Raw genomic sequence first — 11,395 nt, 5'->3', positions numbered from 1 at the left:
ACTCGCCTACCCCGGATTCGGTGTGCTGCCCCTCCTTGCTGGTTTGGCAATGCAGGCACTGTCTCGCCCAGGTTCTCACGTCCTTCTGCACTCTGTGCCAGACGAACTTTGCTGACAGCAGCTTGGCCGTTGTCCTGCCGGAGGGGTGTGACAGCCGTGGATGATGTCGAATACCTGGCGGCGGCGGGAGGCTGGAACTAGGGGGCGGGGCTGACCGGTGCTGACGTCACAGAGGAGATTTGGGCTCCCGGGGGCGAGGGGCACGTCCCTCCACTTTAGGGACGTGATGGTGGTGCGGTAGGCTGGGGTCTCTGGATCGTAGTTGATTCCCAGCTGCACCGCATCCAGTTCGACCCTGGAGAGGGCGTCCGCCACAGGGTTTTCCTGCCAGGGAGGTACTTGATGGAGCAGGTGAACTCGGCGATGGCCGAGAGATGCCGTTGCTGCCTGGAGGACCATGCGTCCACTTGCTTGGTGAAGGCGTGGACCAGTGGTTGGTGGTCCGTATAGATTGTGAAGGGCGTGCCCTCCAGGAGGAACTTGAAGTGCCGGACTGCGTGGTACACTGCGCAGAGTTCCCTGTCGAAGGTGCTGTAGCGGGCCTCTGCAGGGTTGAACAACTTGTTGAAGAAGGCGATGGGCTGGGGGGCGCCATTGACGATCTGCTCCAGGACGGCTCCACATGCTACACTACTGCCATCCATCATCAGCTGGAGTGGAGCGGTGGGGTCCTGGTGGGCCAAGGCGGTTGCCTCGACGAGGGCAGCCTTCATCAGGGAGAAGGCCTGCTGCTGGCTGGGTCCCCACGCTAAGGATTTTGGTCGGCCTCTCAGGATCTCCGTCAAGGGGGCCATGGTGTGTGCAATCCCGTGGATGAACCTCCTGTAGTAATTCACCACGCTGAGGAACTCCTGGGCGGCCCTGACGGAGGTGGAGACGGGGAACCTGGTGACAGCTGCGACAATTGATGTGAGCGGGCGGACACCACCTGGGGATATCTCGTGGCCTAGGCAATCAGCTTTCTCGATGCCGAAGGTGCACTTGTCGAACCTGACAACGAGGCCATTTTTCTGCAGGCGCTGCAGGACTGCCCAGATGTGCCACTGGTGCTCTTTGTGGGAACTGGAAAATATAAGGATATCATCCACGTAGCAGACTCAGAATTTCAGGTCCCCCAGGATGCTGTCCATGAGCTGCTGGAAGGTCGCCCCGCGTTCCTCAGGCCGAAGGTGGAGAAGGCGAAAATGTAGGACCTGAAAGGCGTGATGATGGTGGTTTTTGGGATATCCTCTGGAGCAACTGGTACCTGAAAGTAAGATTTCAAAAGATCCAACTTAGAAAATATTTTGGCCCCGTGGAAGGAGGCCGTGAGATCCTGCATGTTCGGCAGGGGGTAATGGTCAGCTTCCGTTGCAAGGTTGAGCCACCTGTAGTCGCCTCAAGGCCTCCAGGAGCCATCCGGTTTCTGCACCATGTGGAGAGGAGAGGCCCACTGGCTGGTGGCCTTCTTGCATATTCCCATCCGCTCCATTTTGGCGAAGGCGTTCTTGGCCTCCTGAAGGTGCCGAGGAGGAAGCCTCCGGAACCTTGCGTGTGTAGGGGGCCCTTCGTCTTTATGTGGTAGTAGATGCCATGTTTAGCTGGGGCCCTGGGTACCTGGCGGAGCTCTGGCCTGAATACGTCGGGGAACTCCTCCAGCAGCTGGGAGTACTGGTGGGGGACGACGGAGCAGATGGTAGGCATGCTGGGTCCCGTTGCCAGCGGGAGGGACTGGCAGGAGTCGGTGTCGAGGAGACGCTTGCAACTGACGTCGACTGCCAGTCCGAAGTGGGTAAGGAAATCGGCACCCAGGAGTGGGGTCCTTACGTCCACAATGACGAAGTCTCAGGAATACCCTCGGCCAAGGATGGAGATCAACAGAAGCATGGTGCCGTAGGAGAAGATGGGGGACCCGTTGGCGGCCATCAGGAAGGCAGCCGGGTCCAGTGAACGCTTGCAGTCCTCCCTGGACAGTGGAAAGATTGATCCAACATCATCCTGCCGGAGATGGTGTCGCGGACGTAGAAACCTAATGGCTCTGGGCTCCTGGGTTCTTCTGTTGCCATGGTGGCCTGTCCTGCTGGCCGCTGCTTACCCCGTTTTTTGGATGGGCGAATGAACATGGGGGTTGGCAGTTCCGGGCGTCCTTGCCGTACTGCTTGTGGTAGTAGCAACGGCCGGGTGGGTTCCACTTGTGGTGACACGGTGGCTGCCTCTTGGTGACGGCACTTATCTCCTCCTCTGTTCCTTCCTCCTGTTGAATGGCGGATGGGGTGTGCACTTATCTCCTCCCTCTGTTCCTTCCTCCTGTTGAATGGTGTAGGGCTCTGATGGAGCTGGCAGAGGAGAAGCTCCCGCGACAGGCTTATCTCGGATTGTTTTCCGGTGCCGTTAGTGTCAGGGAGGGTGAGGTGGTCCTGGATCATGCCCACTACTCCATGACGCTCTGTTCCTGTCGCGGGCTGATGACGAGGTCAAGGGCGTGGACGGCCCTCTCGGCGACCGGCAGGGTTCAAGTGTCGATGAGGGATTTCTTTAGGAGGTGGTAGGTGAGGGGGCGTGTGGCGGACACCCACGGGACGGGTTTCTTGTAGATCTCCTCCGGCAGGGCGCTGAGTACTGTCAGCTTGCAGTACCTCGTTGTTGAGTTCCGCCAGCCTGAACTGACCCTCGACCCTGTACAGCCACACTGACAGGTTTCCCTGAGTGAAAGGTGGCAGCTTTATGGCGGGGGCGGCTTTTGCTTGTCCTGCTGGGCAGGGCAGCGTGTGGGGCATGGGCAGCGGTGTGGAGGCACGCGAGAGCCTCGGCGCGGGTGATATGGGCGGGAGGTAAACATCTGAATCCGCGAGGTTAGTGGTTAACTGAACGAGGGAGGGGATGTCTGCGTCCATGCTCCCTCAAGCCCTCTTAATTGGAGTGGGATACTCGTGTCAATACGCGCTTGAAAGCGCGCCGTGTGAGTCCGCTAATGACGCTGGTGATTTGCCAACGAGAGTCAGCACGCCTGAACGCTGGGTACAGCACCGTAATGAGTCTGCTAGGGGTGTGAGTAGTTCCTGGAGCCAAGACTGAGTCACCGTGTGAGTCCACTAATGGCTCCGGGAACCACTCCAGAGTCACCACTGTAAGAGGTGCAGATGAAACGAGCAGGATAAGGTTACTGCTAATTTATTGGAGACCCAGGCAGTTTATATAGTGGCAGACTGACGTCACGCCGAGGAATACAAAGAGAACTAGGGTGACCTGAGGTCAATAACATTTAACAATAAATACAATGAACAAATACACTTTGAGTTACACAAATGGACAGTAACTGAGTTGAATACAATCTGGTACCTGAGAAAGAGGAACACATAATATACAAGCTGGTGACAGGTAAATTTTTTCATAAAATAATTTGAATGATTGGGTTTGTGTGACCCGACAACCTAGGAGCGGCGAATCCTAGAGAGGCAAAGAAAATGGGTCATCACCATAGAAAACCTGCTTAGCGGGGACTTTACAAACATACAGTGGTTAGTACACAATATTAAAAAAGAATTACTATGCCAAACCCCTATACTTTATATATACGAAATAATGAAAAATAATAAAGCATACCTGTGGTGTTTTGCTTCTTCAGAATCCAATGGCACTATCCTCAGTCCTGAAGTCCCAGACCCTACGTTTTCCCGCGCTCGTGTCGTCAGTCGTCACTGGGTGACATCTCTGAATCCTGGATCAACGCCTGGGGCCGCTCACACACTCACAGACACACACTCTATGTCTGTATATATAATATATATATATATATATATATATATATATATATATATATATATATATATATATATATATGTATATATATATGTATATATATATATATATATATATATATATATATATATATATATATATATATATATATATATATATATATATATATATATATATATATATATATATATATATATATATATATATATATATATATATATATATATATATATATATATATATATATATATATATATATATATATATGAGTGTGTGAGTTTGTTGCACATGATTTGTATATGCATACTTCAATAGTAGGGAACAAAAGCTCCAAAGTATGATTGTGACGAGTATGTGTGGCAGCGTTTGCTATGGGCTAGGGACAGTTGTCGACATGCATAAAATTCAATTATCATTACAAAATTAGGCTATGCTTTTTGCTTTTTGCACATGTAAAACAATTTGAAAACTTTTGTTGTATTGAGGTGCATTTATTTTAATTTGAAATTGATTTATTTTAATTTGAAATCCATCTTTTTTCATTTTAAGTTCACCTTTATTAATTTGAATTTGATCTTTTTTATTTAATTTTTATCTTTTTTAATTTGAAATTGACCTTTTTTAATTTTAAATTGGCCATTTTTAATTTGAAATTGACCTTTTTTAATTTGAAATAGGGCTTTTTTAATTTTGAATTGTCCTTTTTTTAATTTGAGGGTAAAAAGCTGTAGATCTTCAATACCATTTCAAATGAGACAGCTGGGTGAACTGGAGGATGAAAGTATAAAAATGCAGAAGATCCTACAAGTGAAACATCCTGATATCCCTCCATGGTTTATTCCAGCAACAGATGTCTGCATTAAAGAGACAGAAGAAAGATCGTCCGGGAGAAGGTCAGAAACAAGATTTTGGAGCATGATGAGAGGCATATAAATGGCAGGAAAATCTATACTGACGGATCAAAATCGGAAGACGGAGTACGATGTGCAGTGGTGTGTGAGGGGGAATCATATATAAAAAAGTTATCGGACTCCTCATCCATATTCACTGCTGAAGCAACAGCCATAGTTGATGCTTTAAATCTTGCATCTGATAAGAAATTTAAATCCACAGTTTAACCCTACCCGTCCCTTAATTCAAAAGGCTCAGGAGTGGCTTTTTTTTTTATCTTTCTGTTCGCCACAAATCAGTAAAGTTTTGTTGGATTCCTGGGCACACTGGTCTAGAAAGGAACGAATTGGCTGACAGTAAAGCAAAGGATGCTGCAAGATGTGATTTCTTTACTAATAAGGTGCCACATTTGGATTGGCGTCCAGTTATCAGTCGATACAATCGTTCAAAATGGCAGCAGATATGGACTTTCCCCATTTTATCCACAAATAGGAAGTGCAGAAACATTAGAAAAAGTATTGATTTCTGGAGGTCGGGTTTTAGTCGTAACAGAAGATTTGAAAGCATCCTAACACAGATTAGGAATGGCCATACCCGCTTCACTCATAGCTATATTTTAGAGGGAGCCAGTGCCCAGTTTGTGCCCACTGTGGTGGTCAGCTATCCGTTGAGCACATGCTGGTGCACTGTCCTAAATTTAATGGCCTTAGGGCAAAGTACTTACTAACTGGGAAGACTATTTTAGAAATTTTAAATGACGTTGCGGTAGATAAGCTTTTGGGTTATCTGAAAGACACTGGTTGTTTTAATGAGATATGATTTCATTATATTTAATAGATTTTAGTCATATTTATTCTTATGCTAAGTATATATTTTGAATATAAAAATTTAATATATACTTATTTTTGTTGGTTCTATCTAATAACATTCTTCATTTTTTACGTTCATATTTTAACACTGAATTTTACTAGTATATCATCATTCACCTAATCATTATCAACCATATCATTGATTTATATATATTTCACCTTTATTATGTCGCTGAATAATCCTAATGGTTTCCGGCGCCTGGTCTTCAAGACCTAAATTTCATAATCAATCAATCAATATGCACAGGGTTAGTTTTTGCTTGTTCAAGATTCATTTCCTTTTTGGTACTATCCTTATTGGCCATTTTTTCCTTGGCATGATGATTCGATAAATTTTAACATACGGAAATTATTTTTATATATTTGAAAATAAGTTGTATTTTGAAAAAGTTTTAAATATAAATTATATACCTGCAGTACCTTACCAAATGAATAGTTTTAAAGCGTAGGTCTAGCCTAGGCTACCAAATTCATTTTCTTGCTGTCACCAATCTGTGAGGCGTATCATTTGATGAGAACATAAACCAGAATTTGTTTACAAATAAAAAAAAATACAGCTATTTTTACTTTGACTCGAATAATAAGTGTTGCTTTCTATGTTTTGTTTATGTCGGCTTAAAATACTTTCACCAAAATGGCGTTGTGGCGTTTCGGAATTTCGATAAGAAACCACCCTTTGATAACTCTAAGACTGCCTCTGCATTTCCAAAAGTGAAAAATTTATGGCATAGACCATACCCTACAAGCCTACATGCTGCAGATCTTTCTTAATGACTGTTAAAATACAGCAGGTGTCCTTATGGGTCACAGTGACTTGTCTAAAAGGCAAGGTTTGTTGACAAAATGTATATATGTGATTCTATAGGCCTACTTACTACTAAGTATTTTTAATAACGAGCTAGATCTTTATTACTTTATTATACGTGGCACATAAATTATTAATGATGTTCAGATATAAACGTTTAAATTGTCACTACATTTATGCGCTACAATACTTTGCTGAAAATATAAGACATGTCAGTAGAGAAAGCTTATCTACTGATAACAAAATTAGGGGTATATAAATTATATTGTGCTTTGTTTATGTGCGAAATGTTATTCCATTTCCACTTGAAGAATTACTGTGCCTATTTTGGCAATTAGGAACTGCTCATTGTACCATTATTGAGGTGAACGAAAAAAATCGCAACGCCCTAAGCTAATGTTCAATTTGTTCTGTTCCCTGGTTTTTCAAAATGGTCGCAAGGCTCTGCAGCTCTGCACTGATGGAAGAATACCACGCTTTCGAGCGCTAGGATGCAGAAAAGACCTCCAGATACTTTTGACCATCTGTGGGAGAGACTTCTTTGGGTCTGATGTAAATGTTCGGGGTTGTGACGTGTCTTTTATAGGTCATGTGTTTCGTTTTATGGTGAAGACGGTTCTCTGATCGCAATATGCAAATTACCAGGCTGATGACATGAGTGATACCACACAAGCAAAAACCGTTCTGTTTCCCCCTTTTAGTTTTCTGAAATGAAAACCCTTGTTCCGGCTTTGTCCGTCTATTACGTGGTGGCCCGAGGTAGAGGGTTAACAATACAGCTGGCTAACCGTTGGCGTTAATGGTTATATATCTTGCTACGTCTTGCTGCTACAAAAAATTGGCCGACTTCTCCCCAAACCACAATCCATAGACAAGCAAAGCTTCAACATGCGCAATCTCCTGCGCAAGGTTAATACTCAACAATTCCTTCCCCCAAGATAAGACATAAAACTAAAGCCATCATGGACAAAAAATTAATCTTCACAAATTCAGTCTGTCAGGGGGTTTAACAACTCTGCTTGATCATCTCAAAACTGGAGTAGGCCTACGGGGTACATATGATTCACCCCTTTCACTCTTTTGAACAGTACATGGTACATCATTATCAGAAGATTTTACACAACCTTCTGAGGCTGTAGATAGATTATCGTTACAAGATTCTCTACATTACAAGAAGAAATGTGAGAAACAATCCTTAGTTGGATTAACCAGGTATTAGCAAATCTAGGCATTAATTGGTCATGGTGCCTCTTCCAGAACATATTTCCAAAATTATGAACTTGCACAAGATAATTTCGTACTCCTAAAACTTCTTAAATATTTCCTTCAACACAGGGCTCTCCTTTTCCAAAATGTTTTGCGAGCACTGCATCTCCAACATTTTTCTGGGATAACAATTTCTTTGGCAAAACTTCAAAATCTCTGTTTCTCTTAGAAAGGACGTTAACTGATTCAATGGTTGTTTTAAAGGAACGACCAAACAATAGTTCAGCAGGTGACTATCCAGTACTAGAATGTGAACTTTTTCTATAATTGTACAAGAATCTACAAAGCCTAGTGTTTAAAGATCCACTCTTAAACTTCTTCAAGCCTTCTTTAAAAGTCCTCACAGCTCGCTCAGCTAATCCATTTGATGTAGGGTGAAATGGTGCAGGAGTTATAAGACACACCTTAATCGCCTCAGAAACAAAATATGGCTCGCCATCTGACAATTTCGTCTGGAATACCAAAATTAGAAAAGGTTTTCCTAAGCAAAGTACTTATTAGCTGGGAAGACGGTTTTAGAAATCTTAAATGATGATGTTGAGGTAGATAACCTTATGGGTTATCTGAGAGAATCTTCCTTTTAATGAGATATAATTTAGTATATTTATTAAGATGTCATTTATTTTATATATTAAGTATATATTTTAATATAAAATTTTTATATTTAATTATAATATAAAATTTTAATATTTTATATGGTTTTTATCTAATATTCTTTATTTTACAGTCATATTGTTATGAACTTTTTTAATGCAAATCTTTATTTATATTATGCAGATTCACTGCTCTCGGAATCAGTTGCCAAAATAGACAAAGATTCTGGACAAAAACAACACAGATCTCAAGGAAGCAAACACTCAGGAGAGGAAAAATAAACCAAGAACAAAAACCTTAATAATTAATTTATTATCAATAACTAAACTTAAATGTTACAAAGGAACGTCGCCCAAAAACTGATCTAGGGATAGGAAATCCACTTGCAAACAAAACCTCAGTCACTACCATCATTCTCCTAGCTAACTATCATATCCAGTAGAATAGTAGGAGGTAGAAAACAACACTTGTACTGAATCGGAGTTTCAACTATCACACGATAGTAAGAGGCATAAGAGAAAAAATATCCTTAAACCTAGTATTTCCAATATATGGTAAACAATAACAAGGAAACCATCACCGTTTCACTGAGGAAAATATATAAACATTAAATAGCTTATTTAGCTAAGTAAATCTGTCCTTGAGGCAGGGGTTTCACATCAAAAATGCTCGGGAGAAAAAAAAAAACACACACACAAGGAGGCGACGAGATGACGATGATCCTGGCGATGACCCAACAATTCACTATGGCGAGTATCGATAATATAATAAATAGCGAAGAATTAAGTAGGTAATCCTCACCCTTCTTCGAACTCGAGGGCCTCTTGACGACTCCAGGAGACAACTCCGCTAAGCACTCTCAGGCGGGCAAACAGGTTGACCCATAGCACAGTTCGAGGTAAGAGGGCGTAAGGCATACCTCAACACTGCAACTGGGCACAGGATACTGTTCGTAGGAGCGTGCTTACGATACACTCAGGACACGACTCGAAGAAAAGCAGAGACCATTGATAATGTTGCAGAGGTCAGCGAGATCTCCTCTCAGTGGAGCCGAAAAACAATCCTTTCACTAGAACAGGCAGGAGCCCACGTCAGATCGGGAAGACGGGAGAACAATACTGAAACTAGCGAACCAGCAAAAGACTGCAGGACAACACTCCGCTCGTTGAATATGAAAAGAAAAAACAAACGGGTGAAATACCACTATGCTAAATATGGTAACACCTTATGAGGGGTAGCCAATAAGAGCCCAACACCAGCTTCATGGGACTTTTAAAGAAAGTGAAAATTTACTTTAAAATCAATGAAATAATTCAAGAATTATGATATTTTAACACTGAAATTTTTAGTACAGTATGTTATCATTCACTTTTTCATTATCAGTCATATCATTAATTTATATATTTCATCTTCATCGCTGCGCTGAATAACCCTGGTGGGTTCCGGCGCTTGGTCTTCAAGACCTAAATTTCATAATCAATAATCAGTCAATAATCAACACTTTGCACCTCAGTAGAGTGGGTATGACAATTCTGTTTCTATACAGTACTACATCATTATATAAGCTAAGATCAGTTTTCACGAAGCCAGTCTCAGACAATCTTGAATCCCCTTTAGACCAACCAAACTTAGTACACAGAATGATTTGATTTAAAACTTCGTCCCTTCTAGTACATTTCTGTATAACCTCAAAAGAAATATTATCCAAATCTACTGCTTCTACCAGCTTAATATATTCAATAGGGGTATGAAACTCAGTACAGTATCATCCTTAATAGGCAACCTACTAAGTGCATCTGCCACAACATTCTCTCTTCCCGCCTTACAGACAAGGTCAGAATCATACTGAGACAACAGTAAAGCCCAACGCTGAACACGTGCATTGGCTTGATGTGGAATTTGACGTCCTTTACCAAATAAGCCAAGTAATGGTTTGTGGTCAGTCCTAGCTTCAAACTTCCTACCAAGTAAGAAATATCTAAATCTATTTAAAACGAAAACTAATGCAAGACCTTCTCGATCTACCTAAGCATAGTTCTGTTCAGCTGATGAAAGTTTTTTATACTCACAAAATATACAGGAACCTCTGCCATTAACTTTCTGTAACAAAACACCACCAACTCCAATGGGTGAAGCATCAGCTTCCACAGTCAATGAACTTTTCCATCATAATTACTTAACAATGGACTTTCAGCGAAATCTTTTTTCACAGTTTCAAAGGCAGTTTGTTCAATTTTACTCCATTTGAAATTTGCATTCTTTTTCAACACGTCATACAAGGGAGCACACTTATTAGAGAAATTCTGGATAAACTTACAGTAATACGTAACCACACCAAGAAATGACTGAACTTCTGCAACAGAAGTAGGAGATGGAGCATCTGATATAGCTGAAGCCTTTATAGCAGAAGATCTGACACCTTCACTAGAAATATGATAACCCAAATATTCTAATGAAGATACCTTAACAGCAGACTTTTTCTTATTAATCTGAGTATTATGCTCTTGCAAAATATCTAAAACTTTACTAAATATAAGGTCATGCTCCTCTTCAGCTTCTTCATTGATGATCATATCACCTAAATATGCACCAACACCATCCACATCTAATAACAAACCAGCAGTAAACATTTGAAAAATAGCAGGGGAAGAAGAATGGCCGAAAGGTAACCTGTTCAACTTACACAACTCCTTATGGGTATTAATTACCAAGTACTTCTGGCTCTCTTCATCCACTGGTATTTGTAAGTAAGCATTTTTTAAAACCAACAGTGAAAAATACTTTCCCTTTATCAATCTCGGGTAATAATTCATCAATCTTTGGTAATGAATACTCTTCACAATCTACACATTGTTTCAACTCCTTGAAATCACCACAAATACGACAGAGTTATCAGATTTCATAACAGTAACAATAGGAGCCGCCCATTCAGTTGAACTGACAGACTGAATTATAACATCATTAACCCAAGTCAGCAAAGCATCTTCAACCATAGACTTATAATGAAAAGGAACAGTTCTGTGCTTTCTAAACTTAGTACTGAATCATCTTTCACGTGAATTTTGGCAACCAAACCTACAATTGGTTTCTTAGTGTCCACCTCGTAGTTATCAAACAAACCCTGAACATTTCAGTCAATCTTATTTTCTTTAGATGAATTAACTATACCCAT

At 41.8% G+C, this 11,395-nt stretch overlaps 1 protein-coding gene across 1 annotated transcript; it reads right to left on the bottom strand.

The window, feature by feature from the left end:
- Positions 1 to 10,373: 10,373 nt before the first annotated feature.
- LOC136831031 (uncharacterized) lies at positions 10,374 to 11,036 on the bottom strand. The gene has a single exon (XM_067090977.1). It carries the CDS (start codon positions 11,034 to 11,036, stop codon positions 10,374 to 10,376), a length of 663 nt encoding a protein of 220 aa, XP_066947078.1.
- Between the last annotated feature and the right edge of the window lie 359 nt (positions 11,037 to 11,395).

Source organism: Macrobrachium rosenbergii, chromosome 48, assembly GCF_040412425.1.
Source record: "Macrobrachium rosenbergii isolate ZJJX-2024 chromosome 48, ASM4041242v1, whole genome shotgun sequence".
Classification (NCBI taxonomy): Eukaryota; Metazoa; Arthropoda; class Malacostraca; order Decapoda; family Palaemonidae; genus Macrobrachium; species Macrobrachium rosenbergii.
The sequence above is the reverse complement of the archived record's forward strand: the minus strand, read 5'-3'. Positions and strand labels throughout refer to the sequence as shown.